Consider the following 25,698-nt stretch of genomic DNA (forward strand, 5'->3'; position numbering starts at 1 on the left):
CCTGAGCTTTGTGCTAATGCAGAGTCCGTCCTTCAAGATGTAGTGTACATGTGATCTTCAATGCACAAGAATTCTAAGAAAAATGCAAGGAGCAGCATCAATTACTGTCCCAGGCCAGTAAGTCTGGCACAAGGCTTCAGCTCCATTAACTGAGGGGGATTACGGAGGTTGCGAATAAAGTTTGGTCAGACAACATCTATGAAGGGGAATGAACAGTTGGATATTTCAGGCCAAGACCCTTCATCAGTCGAGTTCCTCCAGCTGATTGTGTGCAGCCCTGATTCTGATTCTATTATTCTATGATAAATCAGTTAAATTAAGTATATTTATATATGTCTATTAAATAGTGCAAAAAAACAAATAAAAAAGTAGTGAGGTAGTGTTCATGGGTTCAATGTCCATTCAGAAATCGGATGGCAGATGGGAAGAAGCTGTTTCTGAATCGCTGAGTGTGTGCCTTCCAGCTTCTGTACCTCCTCCCTGATGGTAACAGTGTGAAGAGGGCGTCCTGGGTGGTGAGGATCCTTAAAAATGGACGCCACCTTCCTAAGGCACTCGAAGATGTCTTAGATACTATGGAGGCTGGTACCCATGATGGAGCTGACTAATTTTACAAGTTTCTGCAACTTATTCTGATCTTGTGCAGTGGCTCCTCCCCATGCCAGATGGTGATGCAGCCAGTCAGAATGCTGTCCACTGTACATTTGGAGAAGTTTTGAGTGTTTTAGTTGACAAACCAAATCTCCTCAAACTCCTAATGAAATATAGCCCCTGTCTTGCCTTCTTTATGGCTACATCAATATATTGGGACCAGGTTAGATACTCAGAGATTTTCACATCCAGGAATTTGAAATTGCTCATTCTTTCCACTTCTGACCCCTCTATGAGGATAGGTTCCTGTTCCCTCGTCTTACTCTTCCTGAAGTCCACAATCAGCTCTTTTGTCTTCTTGACATTGAGTGCAAGTTCGTTCCTGTGACACCACTCAACTAACTGGTATATCTCGGTCCTGTACGCCCTCTCATCTCCATCTGAGATTCTGTCAACAATAGATGTATCATCCGCAAATTTAAAGATGGCATGTGAGCTATATCTTCCTTCATGCTGAGTTATACCGCAGGAAAGGGGTTGTGTTTAAACTAGTAGTGTAACCATTCGAGTGAGTATGATGTTCTCTTCAGGGGATGTGTATTGGCGGGCCCTCAGGCGGCTGTAGTCTTGGGGGTGGGGGGTGTGTGTGTGTGTGTAGGGAGTCCAAGACTTTTGCACCGTACTGTATATGTCATGTAGAGCAGAGAGTTTGTAAATTTGGCAAGAGCAAAGGATGTCGGGAATGGCAAGGGTGAAGCGCCATGGGAGAGGTGTGGGACAGGTGGTAGAGAAGGAATGCCAGGGCAGGGGGTTGGTGTGGGTGCAGCCCTGATACACCAGGCAAGGTCATTTGATTCCAACAGTTGGTTTATTGATCGTTACAGAATGTGCCTCTGGTGCTTTCCACTCCCTCCCCTCTCCCTTCCACTTTTCCCAACCATGATTCCTCTCTCCCTGCCCCCTTCCCACTCTCAATCCACAGTAGAGTCCTAAATCAGAATCAGGTTTATCGTCACTCACATATGTCATGAAATTTGATTTTTTTTTGTGGCAACAGTACAGTGCAATACATAAGATTACTACAGAACTGTGCAAAAGTCTTAGGCACCCTAGCTAAGACTGTGCCTATGACTTTTCCACAGTATTGTATTCTAGTGCATTGTCTGCAAGAGTTGTTAGTGGTGGATCAGATTCCGTCCCGGTGCATCTATTGAGTGCAAAGTCTTCCCAGTTTTTACATGTAATGTTGATGAGTGAAAAGCAATGGACCTAGCTACTTTCTTGTATAAAGTTTGAAAAACACATAATATGCTATAATGTTTTAGGAACAGCTTCTTCCCCTCCGCTATCTGTTTTTTGAATAGTCCATGAATCCATGAACACTACCTCTTTATTTTGTTCTCTTTTTGCACTACTTTCTTAATTATTTCTATTGTAATTTACAGGAATCTTCATGTTTTGCAAAGTACTGCTGCCGCAAAACAACAAATTTCACAACATATGTCAGTGATAATAAACCTGATTCTGCTTTATTGCATTTGGAAGCCACTTGGCCCGTTATACTTGTGCTGCTTTTCAAAAGAGATCCAACCATATTAACTCCTCTGGCAACAGAGCAAATCAAGTTCAAGTTTAATTGTAATTCAACCATACGTGAATGTCCATGAATACAATCAAACAAAACATTGTTACTCAGGGGCCAAGGTGCAAAATACAGTACCAAAAGTCTTATCTAATGCAAGACACGTATAGCACATGTAAGATATCAGTAAAATACAGTCTCACAAAAAATAAGTCCATGTCCCTGAGTACATGAACGTTGCAGCAGTCTGCAGTCAAAGACAATATTGCTTGTCTTCTGCCAAGCACCAACTCCAGCTTGGACACCGCACCACATGGCCTCCTGCACTCTGGTGGAGTACTCCGGCGCCTTTCCTGGATGACTATAAGCAGCTGACACCGCAGCTTGAGGCCTAGTCCTCGCTAGGGCCGAGGCCACATCACTCGCCCTCTGCCTGCCAATAAAACAATGAGTAAAATTTCTGATATTTAACTCATTCCACTCTCTGTCCAGGAGCTTAAACATTGCAGATTTTTTTCCCAAATAGCTTTCTCTTTCCCCAAATAGGTGACATAACAGATTCTTCCATAAATGAGAATTTTACTAATATCTTTAAAAATCTTTTCAAAGTAAATTTATTATCAAAGTACATGTACTACCCTGAGATTTATTTTCTTGCAAGCAGTCATAGTAGATGCAAAGAAGCACACTAGAATCAATGAAAAAGCTACACACTCACAAGGATGGATACTGTGTAAACCAATATGCAAAAGAAGACAAACTGTAAATACAAAAAAACACATAATGATAGATAGATAGATAGATAGATAGATAATCATATTGAGAACTTGAGTTGTAGAGTCCTTGAAAGTGCGTCCATTGGTTGTGGATTCAGTTCAGTGTTGAGGTGAGTGAAGTTATCCACGCTGGTTCAGGTTTTGATTGTAATGTGGAAGTTCTGCATGATAAAGCAGTGAACAGCTGGCCCGGTTCGTCTTACCTGTCTTTGGGTTTGGGTTCACATCCATAGGTCCCTCAAAGCTGCCATGTAAATTGACAGGGTGGTTAAGAAGGCGTATAGTGTGTTGCCTTTCATTAGTCAGGGGATTGAGTTCAAGAGCCGTGAGGTAATGTTGCAGCTCTATAAAACCCTGGTTAGACCATGCTTGGAATATTGTGTTCAGTTCTGGTCACCTCATTATAGGAAGGATTTGGAAACTTTAGAGAGGGTGCAAAGATTTAGCAGGATGCTCCCTGGATTAGAGAGCATGTCTTGTGAGGATAGGTTGAGTGAGCCAGGGCTTTTCTCTTTGGAAGAGGTAAATTGATAGAGGTGTATAAGATGATAAGAGGCATAGATCGAGTGGACAGCCAGAGGCTTCTTTCTCAGCAGAGAAATGACTAACACGAGGGGCATAATTTTGTATTGGGGGGGGTGCGTGTCACAGGTAGGTTTTTTACACAGAGAGTGGTGGATGTGGAACACACTGCCAGGGATGGTATTAGAGGCAGATACAGTAGGAACATTAAAGAAACTCTTCAATGGATGTTAGAAAAATGGAGGCCCTATGAGAGGGGAGAGTTAAATTGATCTTAAAGTAGGTTAAAAGATCAGCAAAACATTGTCAGCCGAATGGCCTGTACTGTGCTTATTGTTCTATGTTTTAATGTTTCAAAGTATGGCCAGGTACTGAATTAATTTCTCATCTCTGCTGCAGGAAAAACAGAGCTGGCCAAGCAGATTGCTAAGTACATGCACAACGACATCAAGAAGGTAGGAGAGAGACCCTTTCTGCTGCATGTGTTGAAGCTTTTTGTTTTTCCCTGTACCAACATTTGGATAAGTACGAGGACAAAGGGGTTTTAGAAGACTATGGACCAAACATGAGCAAACAGGACTGCTTGGTGAGGACCATGAAAGATGGCTTGAAGGACCTGTTTACGTGCTGTATGTCTCTAACTGGGTGTCAGTATCTCTTAAGATCTATCCTGGGCCCAACTTATTGATGTAGTTACGAAGAAGGCACACCAACAGCTATATTTCATCAGGAGTTTAAGATTTGATATGTCACCAAATTGCTGTAGATGTACCTTGGATAGAAACTATTTGCATCACCATCCGGTATGGAGGTTCCAATATACAAAAAAGCTACAGAGAGTTGTAGGTTCAACCAGCTCCATCATTGTCACCTGCCTCCCCACCACTGAGGACATCCTCAAGTAGCGGTGCCTCGAGAAGGCAGCATCGATCATTATGGACCCTCGCCATTAAGGACATGCCCCCTTCTTTTGAATTTCAGTGTAGTGTATTGTAACGTATATTCCAGTTAATAGGGACATAAGTTAATCAGGGCAGCTGCCTATTTGGAGCAATTCTTTAGGAACATAGATTAATCAAGTAAATAGCTCAGATTCCCTTCAGTTATTTGGGACACTGTGCTGCTTAATTGGGACAGGAGTCTGTTGCTGAACCGTTTCTAACTAACGTCAGTCGCATACACTTGTGTGGCGGTTAAACACTACACTGTGCTTAGAGTGATCAGTTTTTAAATAGCGTCAGTTGGGTGTGTCTGTGAACAAAAAAACAGTGATTTCTACCTAGCTCCCTAAAATCTCTCTTCAGGACCTCCGCACCATTCCTACCTATGTCATTGGTGCCAGTATCTACCAAGATTTCTGGCTGCTCACCCTCCCCCTCCCCCTTTAGAATGCCATGGACCCCATCCAAGACGTCCCTGACCCTGGCACTGGGAGGCAACATATCATCCGGGTGCCTCTATTGCGCCCACAGAATCTCTTCTCTATTCCTCTAACTATGGAATCTTCTATCACTACTGAGGTCCCCTTCACCTCTCTTTTCTTCAGAGCCACAGCACCAGACTCAGTGCCAGAGACCCTGTCACTATTGTCCCCCTGTTGGTCGTCCCCCTCAACAGTGTCCAAAGTGGTATATTTATTAATGAGGGGTATGGCCACAGGGTTACCCTGTACTAGCTGCCTATTTCCCTTCCCTTTCCTTTCAGTCACCCAGTTACTGACTCCTGCAACCTAGGGGTGACTGCCTCCCTGTAGCTCCTGTCTATAACCTCTTCATTCTGTATGAGCTGAAGGTCATCGAGCTGCAAATCATGCAAACAATTGAAGCAAGCCAACAGCATTCTGAATTTGCTACTCAGTTAAACAGTAGATCGCCTTTTTTATACATTTTTAACTATTGCCATGAAACTTAGACTGATTGGTGCAGCCACTTAATTGGGCCAAAATGAACTGGTTCTGATGTGTCCCAGTCAATTGGAATTCACAGTATTTTGGTTATAAATTTACTTTGAACTTTTGAACATTCTTATAAATCCTCTTTGTCAAGAAACATACATTAGAAACAAGTTACTTACATGTGTTTTCTTTTCCCAATGCAGAAATTCATCCGGCTTGACATGTCAGAATTCCAGGAAAAGCATGAAGTAAGTATCAGTTGGCAACGCAGTTGTAATGGGCCTTTGGGATAAACAACCTTCAGCCAGGAAGCTCAGGTCAAGAGTGACATTCTTCACCCAGTCGTGTGTTGTATTTTCCTTTCCCTTATCCCACAACCTCCATCACCTCATCTCTTTCCTCTCTCCACCTTCTCCATCTCCCTATCACCTACACATTTCTGGTTCCTCTCCTCAGCTTCCACCCTTTCTTCCATAGTCCACTCTCCTCTCCTATCAGATTCCATCTCCTTCAACCCTTTGTCACTTCCACCAAACACCTTCCAGCTTCTTATTTCAGCCCTCCCTGTCCCAACCACCCAGCTTCCTCCTCACCTTGTCTCACCTAACTCCTGCCAGCTTGTACTCCTCCCTTCTCACCTTATTCTGGCTTCTCCCCCTTCCTCTCAGTTGTCTAAGCGTTGACTGTTTATTCCCCTTCTCCTCACCTTCTTCTGGTTCCTCTCCACTTTCCCTTTCTTCTATGGTCCACTCTTCTCTTGTATCGGATTCCATCTTCTATATCCCTTTGTCACCTCTCAGTTTCTGATATCAGTCCCTCTTTCACTTCTCCCTCACCTGGAAGTTTCAGAGGAAGGCTTTGTATCAAGTTCAAGTTTATTTTCATTCAACCCTCTGCGTACAGTTGCAAGAATAAGTTTGTGAACCCTTTGTGAAACGCGGTTTTCTGCATTAATTACTCACGAAATGTGGTCTGATCTTCATCATCACAATAATAGACAAACACAGTCTGCCTAAGCTAATAACACACAAACAATTGTACTACTGTAGCGATGTGCTACACACAGCGCTAGAATAACCACACGGAGTCGGTGAGTTAGGGTTGCGATGAAAGAGATTTATTCAAACTTCGCGGCCCGCTTTAAAGCCTTCCCGTTCCCGCCCTCCCTGGACGGGACTACTGTGGGGAATGCATATTCCCAGACCTCTTCTGCGCGCGGGATTTTCCCCCTGCTGGTGAAGATGGCCTGGCGCCCTTTTTGGGGCCGGCCCTCTGCCCGCGCGTGCTGTTTCGTGAGCCGGTTCGTGTATGCCAGAAAGTGGGTCGCCACATAACCCCCCCCCCAGAACCGGCGATACCTCCCCCAATGTCCACAGTCTGGATCGGCCTCTGTTTGGGAGGTCTGCCCCTGCGCCGCGGTGCCTGAGCCTGGACCGGTTGCGCCAAGTCCACATGGGCCGGTTTGAGTCGATCCACCGTGAAAACCTCCTCTCTCCCCCCAATGTCCAGCACGAACTTGGACCCGTTGTTCCTGATCACCTTAAACGGCCCCTCGTAGGGCCGCTGTAGCGGTGCCCGGTGTCCGCCCTGTCGTACAAAAAGAAACTTACAGTTCTGCAGGTCTTTGGGTATGCAGGTCGGGCTCTGTCCGTGCTGTGAAGTGGGTATGGGGGCCAGGTTACCGAGCCTCTCTCGTAGTCTGTCCAGGACTGCTGTGGGTTCTTCCTCTTGCCCCCTTGGGGCTGGTATGAACTCTCCTGGGACGACCAGGGGCGCGCCGTACACCAACTCGGCCGACGAGGTGTGTAGATCCTCTTTGGGCGCCGTGCGGATTCCGAGCAGGACCCAGGGAAGTTCGTCCACCCAGTTAGGCCCCTCCAGGCGGGCCATGAGAGCCGATTTCAGGTGACGGTGGAAGCGCTCCACTAGTCCGTTCGACTGTGGGTGGTAGGCAGTTGTGTGGTGTAGCTGTGTTCCTAAAAGTCTGGCCATAGCCGACCACAGGCTGGAGGTGAACTGGGCGCCCCTGTCGGAGGTAATGTGGGCCGGTACCCCAAAGCGTGCTACCCAGGTTGCGATCAGTGCTCGGGCGCAGGATTCGGAGGTGGTGTCGCTGAGTGGGACTGCCTCTGGCCATCTGGTGAACCGGTCTATCGTAGTTAGGAGGTACCGCGCTCCTCGTGACACTGGCAGGGGCCCCACGATATCCACATGGATGTGGTCGAACCTCCGGTGGGTGGGTTCGAACCGCTGCGGCGGAGCCTTGGTGTGCTGCTGCACCTTGGCCGTTTGGCACTGCATGCACGTTTTGGCCCATTCACTGACCTGTTTACACAGTCCATGCCACACGAACCTGTTGGAGACCAGCCGGACAGTTGTCCTGATGGAGGGGTGCGCTAAGTTGTGAATGGATTCGAACACCCGCCGGCGCCAGGCTGCTGGGACAACGGGGCGGGGTTGGCCGGTAGCTACGTCACACAGTAGAGTCCTCTCACCTGGGCCTACGGGGAGGTCTTGGAGCTGCAAACCGGAGACTGCAGTCCTGTAACTGGGGATCTCAGCGTCTGCCTGCTGTGCCTCTGCCAGCGCTGCATAGTCCACCCTCTGGGACAGGGCCTGTATGGTAGGTCTGGATAGTGCGTCTGCCACGACATTGTTCTTTCCAGAGACATGCCGGATGTCCGTCGTGTACTCGGAGATGTAGGACAGATGTCGCTGCTGGCGGGACGACCAGGGGTCGGACACCTTAGTGAACGCAAAGGTAAGCGGTTTGTGGTCTGTGAACGCGGTGAAGGGCCTACCTTCTAAGAAGTACCTGAAATGCCGGATTGCCAGGTATAGTGCCAATAGCTCCCGGTCGAAAGCACTGTATTTGAGTTCGGGTGGTCGTAGGTGTTTGCTGAAGAACGCCAGGGGTTGCCAGCGACCCTCGATGAGTTGTTCCAGAACTCCACCGACTGCTGTGTTGGATGCGTCCACCGTGAGGGCAGTAGGAACGTCCGTTCTGGGGTGCACTAGCATCGCGGCGTTTGCCAAGGCTTCTTTGGTTTTAACGAAAGCGGTTGCGGCCTCTTGGTTCCAGGTAATGTCCTTGCCCTTACCCGACATTAGAGTGAACAAGGGGCGCATGGTTCGGGCTGCTGAGGGGAGGAAACGGTGGTAGAAATTCACCATACCCACGAATTCCTGCAAGCCTTTGATTGTGTTGGGTCGGGGGAAGTGGCGGACCGCGTCTACCTTGGCGGGCAGCGGGGTTGCCCCGTCTTTAGTAATCCTGTGGCCCAGGAAGTCGATGGTGTCGAGTCCGAACTGGCATTTGGCTGGATTGATTGTAAGGCCGAATTCACTCAGGCGGGAGTAGAGCTGGCGGAGGTGGGACAGATGCTCCTGCCGACTACTGCTGGCTATGAGGATGTCGTCCAAATAGATGAATGCAAAGTCCAGGTCGCGTCCCATCGCGTCCATTAGCTGCTGGAAAGTCCGTGCGGCATTCTTCAGACCAAACGGCATTCGGAGGAATTCGAAAAGTCCGAACGGGGTGATAAGTGCTGTTTTGGGGATGTCGTCCGGATGTACAGGGATTTGATGGTATCCCCGGACGAGGTCTACCTTGGAAAAGATCCTTGCGCCGTGTAGGTTTGCTGCGAAGCCTTGAATGTGCGGCACAGGGTAGCGGTCTGGCGTTGTAGCCTCGTTCAGTCTGCGGTAGTCACCGCATGGTCTCCAGCCCCCTGTTGCCTTGGGCACCATGTGAAGGCGGGAGGCCCATGGGCTGTCGGACCGTCGTATGATCCCTAATTCCTCCATCTTCTTGAACTCCTCCTTCGCCAGTCGGAGCTTGTCCGGGGGAAGCCTTCGAGCACAGGCGTGGAGGGGTGGTCCCTGGGTCGGGATGTGGTGTCTGGGTATGGCTGCCGTGAACTGCGGTGTCAGTACTGATGGGAAATCCACCAGGACCCTGGTGAATTCATCGTCGGACAGCGTGATGGAGTCCAGGTGTGGGGCTGGCAACTGTGCTTCACCCAGGGAGAACGTTTGAAAAGTCTTGGCGTGAACGAATCGCTTCCCTTGCAAGTCGACCAGCAGGCTGTGGGCTCGTAGAAAATCCGCCCCCAGCAGTGGTTGGGCCACGGCGGCCAGTGTGAAGTCCCACGTGAACCGGCTGGAGCTGAACTGTAGCCGCCCCGTGCGGGTGCCGTAGGTTCGTATTGTGCTGCCATTAGCGACCCTCAGGGTGGGTCCCGGTTCTCTGTTGCGGGTGTCGTAACTCGTTGGAGGTAAGACGCTGATCTCCGCTCCGGTGTCGACCAAAAAGTGGCGTCCCGACTGCTTGTCCCAGACGTACAGGAAGCTGTCCTGATGGCCAGCCGCCGTAGCCATCAGCGGCGGCTGGCCCTGGCGTTTCCCGGGAATTTGCAGGGCGGTCTGCAGCGGCGGGCCTTCGTGCCCCACCGCTGGTGGTAGAAACACCATTGTTCGTTGGGCTCCTCACTCCCGTCGCCGGGTTTTGTAGGCTCTGCTGCCGGGCCCGGTCTGGTCTGTCGTTGGGCATGCGGCTTGGTGTTCTGTGCGACGGACGGCCCTCTCTCTTTCCTGGCATTCCACAGCACATCTGCTCGGGCCGCCACCTCCCGGGGGTTGCTGAAATCTGCGTCGGACAGCAGCAGGCATATGTCCTCGGGCAGTTGCTCTAGGAACGCCTGCTCAAACATGAGGCAGGGTTTGTGTCCTTCAGCCAGGGACAGCATCTCGTTCATTAATGCTGACGGCGGCCTGTCTCCCAAACCATCCAGGTGCATTAAGCAGCGTGCTCGTTCGCGCCGTGAGAGTCCGAAAGTCCTTATGAGCAGGGTTTTGAATGCTGTGTATTTGCCGTCCTCCGGGGGCGACTGTATAAACTCCTCAACTTGTGCAGCAGTCTCCTGGTCGAGGGAGCTCAGCACGTAGTAGTAGCGAGTGGACTCCGAGGTTATCTGCCGAATGTGGAACTGTGCTTCTGCTTGTTCGAACCATAAATGGGGTCACAGCGTCCAGAAACTTGGCAGTTGTAACGAAACTGCGTGAACAGATGCAGCGTCGGTCATCTCTGGTCCAAATATCGTTTGGGCCGTCGGGGTCACCAACTGTAGCGATGTGCTACACACAGCGCTAGAATAACCACACGGAGTCGGTGAGTTAGAGTTGCGATGAAAGAGATTTATTCAGACTTCGCGGCCCGCTTTAAAGCCTTCCCGTTCCCGCCCTCCCTGGGCGGGACTACTGTGGGGAATGCATATTCCCAGACCCTTTCTGCGCGCGGGATTTTCCCCCTGCTGGTGAAGATGGCCTGGCGCCCTTTCTGCTGCCGGCCCTCTGCCTGCGTGCGCTGTTTCGTGAGCCGGTTCGTGGGTGCCAGAAAGTGGGTCGCCACACTACTTCTCATCAATACTGAGTACACCATTTACCAGTCACAGTCTAGGTTCAAAAAAGATGTGAAAATCTAGGGTAATGCCTTCTACAAAAGCTATTTGAAGTCAGGTGTTCCAATCAATGAGATGAAATTGGAGGTGTGGGTTGTTAAGGTGCCCTGCCCTATAAAAAAGAGTCAGGTCATTGACGGAGACTGCTCTTCTTAAGAAAGATCTGTTTATGTGCACCATGCCTTGATCAAAACAACTTTCAGATGACCTTGGAAGAAGAATTGTAGAGATGCGTGAAGCTGGAAAAGGCTACAAAACCATTTCTAAAGATCCGAGTGTTCATCAGTCCACAGTAAGGGAAATTGTCTATAAATGGAGGAAACTCAGTACTGTTGCTACTCTCCCTTGGAGTGGGCATCCTGCAAAGATCACACCAAGAGCACAATGTGCAATGCTGAAGGAGGTGAAATCTCTAGAACTTGCTAAAGTTGCTGTTCATGCATCCACTATAAGAAAAACACTGAACAAGAATTATGCTCATGGAAGGGCACTACAAAGGAAACCACTGCTCTCCAAAAAAACATTGCTGTACCTTTCAAGTTTGCAAAGACCACCTGGATGCTCCACAACACTTCTGGGACAATATTCTGTGGACAGATGAGACAAAGGTTGAAGTTTTTTGGCAGAAACACACATTTCTATGTTTCAAGGAAAAAGGGCACTGCACACCAACACCAACTGTGAAGAATGGTGGAAGGAAAATCATGGTTTGGGGCCTGGACAGTTTGCAATTGTTGAGGGAACAATGAATTCAAAATTGTATCAAGACATTTTACAGGAGAGTGGCAGGGTAGCAGTCCGTCACCTGAATTTAATAGAAGTTGGATGATGCAACAAGACAACGATCCAAAACACACGAGTAATCAACAACAAAATGGTTTAAAAAGAAAAAAAATTGTGTTTTGGAATGGCCAAGTCAGAGCCCAGACCTTAATCCTATTGAGATGCTGTGGCATGACCTGATGAGAGCTGTTCATGCAAGGTTTCCCAGAAATATCGATGAACTGAACCAGTTTTGTATGGAGGAATGGTCTCACCACTGTGCAAGTCTGATCAGTAGCTACAGAAAATGTTTGGTGGAGGTTATTGCTGCTAAAGGAGGTTCTACCAGTTATTAAATACAAGGGTACACATACTTTTTACAGCCTGGACTGTGAAAGATTTTTAAATGTATTCAACAAAGACATGAAAGTACAATTGATTGTGTGTTATTTGTTTAGGCAGATTGTGTCTGTCTATTGCTGTGACTTGGATGAAGATCAGACCACATTTTATTAGTAATTAATGCAGAAAACCAGGAACTTGCAAAGGATTCAGAAGCTTTTTTCTTGGAACTATATATACTGCTAAATGAAACAACAGGCACAACACAGTACATATAACTGATACACAACATATAAGGTAATATTACCACATAAGGTCAGTTACAACACAAGTTTAAAAAGTAAACAGAATAACACTACTGATGCTTCATACACAATGAGACCTGGGTGATGGCAGGGAGTTCAGTAGCCTTACGGCCTGTGGGAAGAAGCTGTTTCCCATCCTACCAGTCCATGTCCTAATACTACGGTGCCTCCTGCCTGGTGGTAGTGGATCAAAGAGATTGTTGGATGAATGGGAGGGATCATTGACAATGCCAAGGGCCCTGCATACATAGCACTCCTGATGACCTGTGGAGTTTTTGATGGGACAATAGCTTTATTTGTCACACGTACATGAAAACAAACAGTGAAATACATCATTGGCATCAATGACCACCCCAGTCCAGATATGTGCTGGGGGCAGCCTGCAACTGTTACCATGCTTCCAGCACCAGCACAGAACATAGAACATCAGACATAAAACATTACAGCTCAGTACAGTCCCTTAGAACCACAAAGTGCTGTCCGTCTAACCTACTCCAAGATCAATCTAACCTGTCCCTCCTACATAACCCTACACTTTTCTTTCATCCATATGCCTATCAAAGAGTCTCTTAAATGCCCCTAATTTATCTGCCTCTGCCACCATCCCTGGCAAGGTGCCAACGCACTCGCCATCCCTGACATCACCCCCCACCCCATAGTTTCCACCAATCACCTTAAGATTATGCCTCCTCGTGTTAGCCATTCTGCCCTGGGAAAAAGTCTTCGGCTTCTACTCGATAGCTTGGCCACAACATACTAACCCTTACTGCATGTATGTCTTTGGAACACGTCTTTTGCCAAAAGTACATTTACTATGTATTCAAACCACTACAGTGCTATTGTACAAGCTCATTGCAAGCAAAAACCAGGCAAGTTATGAGTAACACAGACTAAATTAACAAGTTCCCAACCTCATTGAGGATGGCATTTATCCCCCACAGTGCCAAAAACACCCCTGTGTTACCCATGGGTGCTGTGTGTTCTTTTTCCACAGCTACCTCAGCACAGATATACCCCCTGAACACTGCCAGGCCATCAGCCTGGGCAGAACCCTCTGTTGCCCATCTCCAGGACCCACAGTTAGCTCTCTTAGCTAGCCTAGTATTTGGCAGAACAATATAGAGGGCATTTACTCTGTACCTAACTGGTTTCCCAGTCCTGCGAGTGTTTGATGTGACATCATAGAGGGAATTCACTTTGTGTCTTCTGTATACCACGCTATTGTAGAAAACTTTTTAAAAATCAAATTCATTATGGACGTCCTTCACCTTGCTGAATATTGATCCGTTCAAAATTCGGACATTTTTCAACCAACCACACAGGATGTAGAAGGAGTGGGGTGAATTGTTTTGCAGGTTGCAAAGTTTATTGGCTCCCCTCCTGGTTACGTGGGCCATGAGGAAGGTGGACAGCTCACCAAGAAGCTGAAGCAGAACCCGAACGCCGTGGTCCTTTTTGATGAGGTGGACAAGGCCCATCCCGATGTCCTGACCATCATGCTGCAGCTCTTTGATGAGGTAAGAAATGGAGGCACGACTGGTGTATTCCCCTCCATTGATGCTGCCTGACCTGCCAAGTTCCTCCAGCTATTTGTGTGTGTTACTCTGGATTTCAAGCGTCTTCAGAATCTCTTGTGTTTACTTATCATTCAGGCCCTCATACCTGAAGTCCCATTCAATAGGAAGATGGCTGTTCTACATCAGCACCATTTTCCTGCCCTAAGCCCCATCCCCCTTCTGAACCATACAAATAGATTAACTATTTACCTCACTTTCCAAGAAACTGCAGAGAGCTGTGGACAGCTCAGCACAACACGGAAACCAGCCTCCCACCCCTGGACTTGGTCCACACTTCTCCCTGCCTCAGTAAAGCAGCTGGTGTAATCAACAATCCGTCCCACCCCGGGCATTCTTTCTTCTCCGTCATCCCATTGGGTAGAAGAAACAACAGCCTGTAAGCATGTACCACCAGGCTCAACGACAGCCTCTACTCCACTGTTATCAGAGCACTGAATGGTCCCCTGGTATGATAAGACTCGACCTCACAATCAAACCTTGCACTTTATTGTCTACATGTACTTTCTCTCTAACTGTGGCATTTTTGTTTGTTTATTTATTTATCTATCTAATTATCTATTGATTTATTTACTGCTTGTTTGTTCATATAGTGCAGAATAGACCCTTCCAGTCCTTTGAACTGCAACCCAGCAACCCACCTTTCAACCTAATCAGGGGATATTTACAATGACCAATTAACCTACTAACTGGTAAACCTTTGGACTGTGGATGGAAGCCCACACGCTCATGGGAAGGAGGTACAAATTTGGTCACGTGGTCGTTATAACACTAGTGTAGGCCAACGATCAGGGTTCAATCCCTGTCTCTGTAAGGAGTTTGTACATTCTCCCTGTGACTGTGTGTGTTTCCTCTGGGTGCTCTGGTTTCCTCCCAAATACCAAAGCCATATGTGTTAGTAAGCGTTAGTAAATTTGAACATGTTAATCTTTATGATCTTTGCTTCACATGAGTCAGTTGCACCCTAATGTCTTTCCCCGTGGATTTGTAGTATTCATTCAGAGAAATGGCACACACCTCTGCTTTACCTCCACCGACCACCCCGCTTACCCCGATCTTTGCAGGGCAGGCTGACAGACGGCAAGGGAAAGACCATCGAGTGCAAGGACGCAATCTTCATCATGACCTCCAACGTAGCCAGCGATGAAATCGCCGAGCACGCCTTGCAGCTGAGGCAGGAAGCCCAAGAGTTGAGCAAGAAACGACTGGCTGAGAATCTAGGTAACAACGTGGAAAGTGAGCGGGCATAGCTCCAAATCCTTCCTTTGAAAAGATAAAAATTAGCTTTATTTGTCGCATGTACAGTACATCAAAGCATTCAGTGAAATGGTTTTGTGAGGGGTAGATCATGCCTTAAGGGCCTGATTGAATTCTTTGAGGATGTAACAAAGCACACTGATGAAGGTAGAGTAGCGGACTTTAGTGTTTGGTTTGATAAAATTCTCCAAACTCATTCAGAAAAACAAGAGGCTTGGGATCAGCTTGTTCCTCCAACCTGAGTGTGGCTTCATCTTTACAGTAGAGGAGGCCGTGGATAGACATATCAGAATGGGAATGGGATGTGGAATTAAAAGAGGTACAGTCGACATTTCGGGCCGAGACCCTTCGTCACGACTAACTGAAGGAAGAGCTAGTAAGAGATTTGAAAGTGGGAGGGGGAGGGGGAGATCCAAAATGATAGGAGAAGACAGGAGGGGGAGGGATGGAGCCAAGAGCTGGACAGGTGATTGGCAAAGGGATATGAGAGGATCATGGGACAGGAGGCCCAGGGAGAAGGAAAGGGGGAGAGGGGGAAAAACCCAAAGGATGGGCAAGGGGTGTAGTCAGAGGGACAGAGGGAGAGAGAAAGAATGTGTGTATATAAATAAATAACGGATGGGGTACGAGGGGGAGGTGGGGCATTAGCGGAAGTTAGAGAAATCAATGTTCATGCCATCAGGTTGGAGGCTACCCAGACGGAATATAAGGTGTTGTTCCTCCAACCTGAGTGTGGCTTCATCTTTACAGTAGAGGAGGCCGTGGATAGACATATCAGAATGGGAATGGGATGTGGAATTAAAATGCGTGGCCACTGGGAGATCCTGCTTTCTCTGGCGGAAATGTGTCATTTGCGTTAACACCTGATACACCCATGGATGTGCTGGGGGCAGCTGGCGGGTGTCAGCACCACTGTTCCCTCTAAGCTGCACAGGTGGGGAAAGTAACTGTTTTTGAGTCTGGTGGTCCTGGTGTGGCCTCCTCCCTGATGGGAGTGGGACAAACAAGGTGGGGTTTATGAAATGCATCAAGGACCAACACAGTCTGAGTAGGTGCTCAGGGCAGACCACAAGTGTTGCCATGCTTCTGCCGCTTTGTCCATTCTTCTTGTTCACTGATCCTATCTATCTCCCTTTGAGTCCTCACGACCTCCTAGCCCACCAACAAACTCAGCAGGCCAGGCAGCATCTGTGGAAAAGATTGCCGAGTTCCTCCAGCATTTTGTGCGTGTTGCTTGGATTTCCAGCATCTGCAGGTTTTCTTTTGTTTGTATTCCTAGCCCACCTGCCATTATCAAAGGTGCCTACAATAGACTTGGTTCCATCATTCAAGGGATATTGTAAGTATTCTGTGTGACTCAGTCTGGTACCGAATGATGGCTTCAGCAAGTGAGATACTGGTCAGTCAGGCTCTTGTTAGATGCTACCTTCAGTTGTGGAGACATTGTTTATATCGAGTTAGTGGAAAAATCAAGGGCTTGTTGATGAGGGTAGAGTCACAGCTTTTGTCTGAGCTGTGCACGTTGTTAGAGTCAGAGAGCTATGGAACATGGAGAACAGGCCTTTCGGCCCATCTTGTCCATGCTGACCAAGCTGCCCAACCACTTGACAGCAATTGGCTCATCTTCTTCTGAAGCCCTCCCCACCATTGAGCACATTTACAGGAAGTATCCAGGACCACCACCATCCAGGCCAAGCTCTTTTCTCGCTACTACCATCGGGCTGGAGGTACAGGAGTGTTAGGTCTCACACCCACCAGACTCAGGAACAGTTATTACCATACAGCCATCAGACTCCTGATCTGGCATGGATAACTTTTCGTGCCTTAAATCTGAACTGATTCCACAACCTACAGACTCACTTTCAAGGACCCAACAACTCATATTCTGTGCTTTTTTTTTGCACAATTTATCTTCTTCTGCACATTGGTCATTTGTCAGTCTTTATTTATGTATAGTTTTTTCATAAATTCTGATCTATTCCTTTATTTTCCTGTAAATTCCTGCAAGAAAATAAATCCAAAATAGATGTATGGTGTCATGTGAGGCCTCTGTTGGTCAGAGTTGATCATGGATATTGTGTCCTAGCTGTCTAGATATTCATGCCAGGGCAGTATGGTATGGTATATGGTATATTGTGTCCCAGCTGTCTAGATATGCAAGCCAGGGCAGTATGGTATGGAGAGCAAGCTGTTACCCACGTCACAAGCTCTTCCTCTCCACGCATCTGATTGGCCCAAAGGAAGGGCAGAGACCGATACAAGTTGGCACCAGCAGCATCACAGGAGTTGCCAGTCAACGTTGAACTTAACGTAGTACTGCCTCAGGGACTCCAGCTCTAGAATTTTCCCTTGGGGATTTACTCCCGAAGCCTTCCCCATGAGTGGGTATAGCCGCAAGGCAGCGGAGGTTTGAGATCGGAGTTTTCCTTCTCCCATATGAGCTGCCAGCCAAGGCTGACAAACCCCTTCTGCCTGGTTTTAAGGTGCCAGAAACCTGCCTTTGCCCCTTCTCCTGTCAGTAGAAACAGATCCACTGGGCTTAGTAGCTAAGCCACATGTGAAGGCTGAACCATACGGTGATGTACAGAATATGTAATTTGATAATAAATTTACTTTGACTTTTTATATCCATGCATCTGTCCAGTTGTCATAATTGTAGCCACCTGTACCACTTCCTCTGGCAGCCCGTTCCATATGCGGATCACCATCCGTGTGAAATAGTTGCCCCTCAGGTCCTCTTTCAGTCTCTCCCCTCCCACATTAAATCAATGCCCTCTAGTTTTAGACTTTCCTACTCTAGGAAGAAGATTGTGATCAGCCCCCCCAACTTTTCCCCCCCTCGTTATTTTGTAAACCCCTACAAAGTCACCCTTGGTCTCCTCACTCCAAGGATAAACAGTACCAACCTATCCAGCCTCTCTTCATGACTCAGACCCACTAGACCTGGTAACATCTTGTACATCTTTTTTCTACCCTTTCTAGTGTTATGGCATCCTCTAGGTGTCATGTAAGGTGACCAGAACCTGGGCAGTGCAGTAACATATTGGTTAGTATCATCCTCTACCTGTGGCAGTGATCACGATCGGGGTTCAGTTCCTTCTGCTGTCTGTATAGAGTTTGTACGTTCTCCCCGTGACGCTGAGGGTTTCCTCCGAGGGCTCTGGTTTCCTCCCACGTTCCAAAGATGTATGGTTAGAGTTACTACGTTGTGGGCAGCTATGTTGGCATTGGAAGCATGGTGACACTTGTGGGCTGCCCCCAGCACTTCCTCGGAGTGTGTTGGTCATTGACACTGAATGATGCATTTCACTGTATGTAATGACGTACAGTGCCTTGAAAAAATTATTCAGCCCCAATCCTTTGTTCACATAAATGAGAATTACAACCAGGGATTTTGATCCTCTTAACTGAGGATTTTTATTTGTGAATCACATGCTCCTTTTCTTTCACAGTAGAGCCCTAAAGAAGGAAATTTGCAAATAATGAAAAACTAAGAAATCAAAACCTGGTATATCAGTGGTTCAAAAGTATTCACCCCTTTTTGCTTTGTGTTTAACCACCTCTCGCAGCTATTACAGCCAACAGTTTTTTTGGATAAGTCTCTATTAGCTTTGCAAAATGTATTGGAGCAGTATTTGACCATTCCTCCTTGCAAAATTGCTCAAGCTGTACCAGGATAGTGGGGAGCGGTGGTGGACAGCAATCTTGAGGTGTTGTAGAAATATTCAATTGGGTTAAGGTCAGGACTCTGATTGGGCCATTCAAGGACATCAATTTTCTTAACTTGTAGCCACTCCATGTTGCTCTGGCAGTGTGATTTGGGTCATTGTCCTGCTGAAAGACAAACTTCTTCCTCAGTTTGAGCTTTCTGGCAGAGGCTAGCAGGTTTTTATCCAGGATCTCTCTGTATCTAGCAGCATTCATCTTTCCATCAGTCATGACCAGTTAAGCAGTCCTTGCTGCTGAACAGCATTCCCATAGCATGATGCTACCTCCACCATACTGTACAGTAGGGATGGGTGTTACCTTGCTGATAGGTAATATTAGATTTATGCCAAACGTACCACTTAGTGTTGAGGCCAGAGTGTTCCACTTTAGTCTCATCCAACCACAATATATTGTTCCATATCTTTACAGTATTGTCTAAGTGATGCTTTACAAAGTCTGTGCAGACAGGGAAATGCTATCTTTTTTTTGGGCCAGGGCTTCCTCTTTGCCACTCTTCCATAAATACCCTTTTTGTCCAAAGCCTTAGTGATTGTGAACTTAATCTCCAGTTGCAACCACTTCTGCAGCTCACTCAGCTCACGGAATGGCAGGCGGTGACCAGTGGGGTACTGCAGGGTTCAGTGCTGGGACCACAGCTGTTTACAATATATATTAATGCTTTAGATGAGGGAATTAAAAGTAACATTAGCAAATTTCAGATGACACAAAGCCGGGTGGCAGTGTGAAATGTGAGGAAGATGTTATGAGAATGCAGGGTGACTTGGACAGGCTGGGTGAGTGGGCAGATGCATGGCAGATGCAGTTTAATGTGGATAGATGTGAGGTTATCCACTTTGGTGGTAAGAACAGGAAGGCAGATTATTACCTAAATGGAGTCAAGTTAGGAAAAGGGGAAGTACAACGAGATCTAGGTGTTCTTGTACATCAGTCACTGAAAGCAAGCATGCAAGTACAGCAGGCAGTGAAGAAAGCTAATGGCATGCTGGCCTTCATAACAAGGGGAATTGAGTATAGGAGCAAAGAGGTCCTTTTGCAGCTGTGCAGGGCCCACAGGAGTACTATGTGCAGATTTGGTCTCCAAATTTGAGGAAGGACATTCTTGCTATTGAGGGAGTGCAGTGTAGGTTCACAAAGTTAATTCCCAGGATGGCGGGGCTGTCATATGTCGAAAGATTGGAGCGACTGGATTTGTATACTCTGGAATTTAGAAGGCTGAAAGGGGATCTTATTGAAACATATAAGGTTATTAAGGGATTGGACACGCTGGAGGCAGGAAGCATGTTCCTGCTGATGGGTGAGTTCAGAACCAGAGGCCACAGTTTAAGAATAAGGGGTAGGCCATTTAGAACGGAGTTGAGGAAAAACTTTTTCACCCAGAGAGTGGTGGATATGTGGAATGCTCTGCCCCAGAAGGCTGTGGAGGCCAAATCTCTGGATGCTTTCAAGAAAGAGATGGATAGAGCTCTTAAAGATAGCAGAATCAAAGGTTATGGGGATAAGGCAGGAACTGGATACTGATTGTGGATGATCAGCCATGATCACAGTGAATGGTGGTGCTGGCTCGAAGGGCCAAATGGCCTACTCCTGCACCTATTGTCTATTGTCTATTAACTGTTGGTGTCACAGTAGCCTCTCTTACAAGTTTTATTCTTCTCTGGCGACTAACTTTAGAAAGGTGGCTATGGTTTCATGTTTTTCTCCTTTTCATGATGGACTGCACTAAGCTTTGAGGCAGGGAAGTTGTTTACTCTAGTAGATGAGACTAGAACTAGGGAACATAGCCTCAAGAGTCGAGGGAGTAGATTTAGGACGGAGATGAAGAGGAACTGCTTTTCCCAGAGAGTGGTGAATCTGTGGAATTCTGTGCCCAGTGAAGCAGTGGAGGCTACCTCAGTAAATATATTTAAGACAAGGTTCAATACATTTTTGCATAGTAGGGGAATTAAGGGTTATGGGGAAAAGGCAGGTAGGTGGAGATGAGTCAGCTCAGCCATGATCTTATTGAATGGCGAAGCAGACTTGATGGGTCGGATGGCCTACTCCTGCTCCTATTTCTTATGTTTGTATGAGGAATGTTCAGTGCCTTTGAGATGGTCTTGTACCCTTCCCCAGATTTGTGCTTCTCTATTATCATTTCCCTGACTTGTTTTGTGTGCTCTTTCTTCTTCCTTTTTGTTTGGTCTGTTGAAAATCTACCATACTGTTGGACCTTACAGAGAGGCGGGTGTACTTATTCTTATAAATTCATTGAAACAGGCCTGCATTGTGAGTTGTTAAGGTAATAGTATATTGCACCTGAGGAAAGTTAGCATAGTGATTACAAAGGGGATTAATACTTTCTCAGCCTCACAATTTCGGTTTTTAATTTTTAGTAAATGGTTGACAGGTTTTGGAATTTTTCTTTTGATTTGACATGATGCACAATATTTTGCAGATTAGCTCAAAAAATCCTACTTTATTATACATTTAGAAAATGAGAGAGCAAACTATGAAAATAACTGTGGGAGCTAAATACTTTTTCAAGGCGCTGTACCTGTGACAAGTACAACTCTACACAGTATTGCAAATGTGGCTTTGTCAGTGTTGTGTACTGCTGTGATGTTATGTCCCAACTTAAGTACTGAATATCCTGATTGATGAAAGACTTGGGAGCAGAATTAGACCACTTGACCAGTGTACCAAGTGCCTCCTTCCCCACACCACCTACCTGAGTCTCTCTGCACATAGCTTGGGTCTCTCTGTTCCATGACACTCTCCAGGGCCTGTCTACTTGTTGGGTCATTTGAAATACGTTGTGCATTCCTCGTCCATACAGTCATAGAGCACTGCTGCACAGAAACAGGCCCTTCAGACCATCTAATCCATGCCGAACTATAATTCTGTTTCATCCCATCGACTCGCACCTGGGCCACAGCCCTCCATACCCCTCACATCTATGTACTTAGCCAAACTTCTCTTAAATGTTACAATTGAGTACACATCCACCACTTCTGCTGGCACCTCGTTCCACACTCTCACCACCCTGTCAATGAAGATGTTCCCCTTAAAAAGCTTACCTTTTTCTCTTAACCCATGACTTCTAGTTCTAGTCTCCCTCAACTTCAGGGGAAAAATCCTGCTTACATTTACCTTATATATACCCTCATAATTTTGTATACCTCTATCAAATCTTCTCTCATTCTCCTACATTCCAGGGAATAAATTCCTAACCAATTCAATCTTTCACATTAACGCGTGTCCAGCAACGTCCTTGTAAATTTTCTCTGTACTCTGTGAATCTTATTGACGTCTTTCCTGTAGGTAGGTGACCAGATCTGCACACAGTACTCCAAATTAGGCCTCACCAACGTCTTATACAACTTCAACATAACATCCCAACTCCTGTACTCAGTACTTTGATTTATAAAGGCCAATGTGCCGAAGACTCTCTTTACAACCCTATCTATCTGTGATGCCACCTTGAATGAATTATGGATCTACATTCCCATATCCCTCTGTCTACCACACTCCTTAATGCCCTGCTGTTCTCTGTGAAAGTCCTACCCTGGTTTGTCCTACAAAAGTGCAACACCTCACACTTGCCTCCATTAAATTTCATCTGTCATTTTTCAGCCCATTCAGCTGAAAAATTATTCTTGTCATAGCAGAGCAGCTTGAAGTTACTACCCATTGTTCCCTCTAAACCGCCGCGCAGTATCTGAAATGCCCCCGCGCACATAGCCTTTGTTGCCTCACAGCTGGAATTGGACACGGGTAGAAAGGTTTACAAAACGTGAATGATTTTCTCTGTTGTCCTGTATTTCATTATACCTTTCAATTGATAAATAAAATCAAAAGTATGTGATTTTTCAATCTTCATTCTAAATATTTATGGTACGTATACAGGTATTACAAAAATAGACATTTAAAATGCCGTGCCGTTTTCAGGCCATGTAAAAATGTGCTGCTCGGAGGGATGGTTGGTCCATACAACTGAAAAATAAATTAGAGGGAACATTGACTGTCACATTTTTCTCCCTGGTTACTGCAGATGACGAGCTTCTGACAGAGAAAGTGACCATCTCCAATCAGTTCAAGGAGCATGTGATCAGACCCATCCTGAAGGTAATGGAATTGTTCACTTCATCACGTGTCTCTCAGACCTTCAAAGACATCAATGAGCAAAGAGTTGTACATAGAGTTGACAGCCAAACACTTTCAACATTCAACAAGTTTCAATGAGAACCCCCTCATTCCAGCAAGTACAGGCACAGAACCTTCAATTGCTGCTCATATGATAACCCTTTCATTCCTGGAATCTTAAGGTGTTTGAATGAAAGTATGGGAGGGATGTCAAAGACAAGTTTAGAGTTATAGAAAGGTACTACACAGAAACAGGCCCTTCAGCCGATCTAGTCCATGCCAAAAACTATTTAAACTATCTACTCCCATTGACCATAGCCCTTCATACCCCAACTATCCATGTACCTATCCAAACTTCTCTTAAACATTGAAATCAAGCTCACATGCACCACTTGCTCTGGCAGCTCATTCCACACTCTCATGACCTCCTTCTTAACTCAGTTTTGCCTCATATTCTCCTTAAACTTTTCACCTTTCACCCCTAACCCATGGCTTGGGCTGTAGTCCCACCCATCCTCAGTGGAAAAAGTCAGCTTCCCTAGCTATACCCCTCATAATTTTGTATACCTGTCTATCAAATCTCCCCTGAATCTTCTAAAGAATACATCCTGAATGCCGAGCAACAGAACCTTCTTGACCAGCTTCCCAAGTGGGACCTTGTCAAATGCTTTGCTAAAGTCCATGTAGACAACATCCACTGCTTTGCCTTCATCCACTTTACTGGTAACTTCCTTGAAAAGCTCCATAAGTCTGTTAGACATGACCTACCACACACAAAGCCATGCTGACTATCCTTAATCAGTCCATGTCTATCCAAATACTTACATATCTTACAAATACTTACGGTGGATGTTGCGTCCTACCTGTCTGCGTTCGACACACAAGCCATGACAGTCCGATACGAAGAGCCAGCTCTTGCCCATGCAGCAGGCTCCCCCTCACCACGCAGCTGATGAATCCAAAATAACAGGCAGAAACCAATACTGTTTGGCACGAGCGGCATTGCAGGAGTTGCAATGTAGGACTGCCTTAGGGATTGCAGCTCCAGGTTTTTCCTCAGGATTTACTCCTGAGGCCTTCTCCGTGAGTGGATATAGCCACAAGACAGCAGAGCTTGGTTATCAGAGACTATTTGATATGCACGGAATTGAGACCATTTAATAGGTAGTTGGGAGCTCATCCCCATTACCACCCCCGCTACAACATCCTTACTGCCACCTAAATACCCTAATTCCAGTGAGAAACTCTTGTTTCCATACAAAACCCTAGGGTGGGTTCTCCTCCGATTGCCCCTCACCATTCCTATCAGGTAATCCCAGTAAACATAACTGCAGGCAAGTTACACATCTCTGATTTCTTTTCCCTCTAAGATTTTAATTACTGTTAAACAGTTAATACACGGGTTAAAGAAATAGAACATATGAAAAACAGAGCAGTACAGCACAGGAACAGGCCCTTCGGCCCATAATGTTGTGCTGATCCAATTAAATTAGTAATCAAATGACCAATTAAACTAATCACTTCTGCCAACACAGTGTCTATATCCCTCCATTGTCCTCACATTCATGTGCCTATCTAAACGTCTGTCATGTATCTGCCTGTACCACCACCCCAGGCAGCACATTCCAGGCACCCTCCAGTCTGTGTAAAAAAAAACTTGCCCCTTGAATCTCCTTTGAAATTACCCCCTCTCACCTTAAATGCATGCCCTCTGGTATTAGACATTACAACCCTGAGAATAAGATCATCTCCGTCTGCTCATATCTGTGCCCCTCGTAATCTATCGGATCTGCCCTCAGCCTCCGGCACTCCAAAGAAAACAACCCCATTATGAAATCATCGTAAGTATATTCTCATGGGCTGTAAATGTACCCATGCTCATATTTCCCAGCGGAATTATCCTAGGTGGACTTTAAAGAAACAGAAAGTTCTAAGATCTTAACTACTATTAAGACGACTTCTTAGAATGGTTGATCAGGTTAACTACCTGTTGGGTAATTAAAAGCTAAATCTCCAAAAAATATCCATATATTTAGATGTGAACATTAATTTCTCCAACTTCTGGTAATTCTTCCCCCTCTCCATTCCCTCTTCTTCAATTCCCCACTCTGGTCCCCTTCTTACCTCTTCTCTTCACCTGCCCAATACTTCCCCCAGTTCGCTAGCCCCTTCCCCTTCTCATATGGCCCTCTCCTCTCCTATCAGATTCCTTCTTCTCCAGCCTTTTACCTTTCCCACCTATCACCTCCCAGCTTCTTACTTCATCTCTCCTCCCCCACCCACCTGACTTCACCTATCATCTTCTAGTTTGTCCTCCTTCCCCTCACCCTCCTTCTTATTCTGGCTTCTTGATGTAGGGTCGTGGCCCAAAATGTCAACTGTTTCCTGACTTGCTGAGTCCCTACGGCATTTTCTGTGTGTTGGTTTAGACGTGAAAGAGAAACTTTGCCATACAAGCTTCTTTCTGGAAAGTACATAGAGATGTTAAAACAAAAACTTCACACCATCTTAGAAGTTTCTTCCCCCAGGCATTAGTCTGATCAACCATTCTAGTTAGCCTCCCTCCTTCCTCTATTACCTCCATCACTACACTGTAAACACTTTAAACCACTTTTTATAATGCTATTTACGTTGTAAATATTTGCTAGTATTTATGCACATTTCATTTCGTATCTGTACTTTAACCTCTAATTTTATTTCAATATAATTCTTTCTTATAATTATAGTGTTTTTTGTTGCATGTACAGCATGTTCCGAATATATGTAAATGTATATGGTGAATA

General features: G+C 46.2%; 1 protein-coding gene across 2 annotated transcripts in view; it reads left to right on the forward strand.

Annotated features, from left to right (window-relative positions):
• Nucleotides 1-25,698, forward strand: part of clpb (ClpB family mitochondrial disaggregase) — a 210,632-nt gene that overhangs the window by 154,324 nt on the left and 30,610 nt on the right. For both annotated transcript variants that reach the window (XM_063054713.1, XM_063054711.1), the window contains exons 9-13: nucleotides 3,871-3,926; nucleotides 5,569-5,613; nucleotides 13,589-13,750; nucleotides 14,872-15,028; nucleotides 22,824-22,897. In XM_063054713.1, the coding sequence (XP_062910783.1) occupies nucleotides 3,871-3,926; nucleotides 5,569-5,613; nucleotides 13,589-13,750; nucleotides 14,872-15,028; nucleotides 22,824-22,897 (494 nt within the window). The remainder of the gene's footprint in view (nucleotides 1-3,870; nucleotides 3,927-5,568; nucleotides 5,614-13,588; nucleotides 13,751-14,871; nucleotides 15,029-22,823; nucleotides 22,898-25,698) is intronic.

Source organism: Mobula hypostoma, chromosome 7 (genome assembly GCF_963921235.1).
Source record: "Mobula hypostoma chromosome 7, sMobHyp1.1, whole genome shotgun sequence".
In the NCBI taxonomy this organism is placed as follows: Eukaryota; Metazoa; Chordata; class Chondrichthyes; order Myliobatiformes; family Myliobatidae; genus Mobula; species Mobula hypostoma.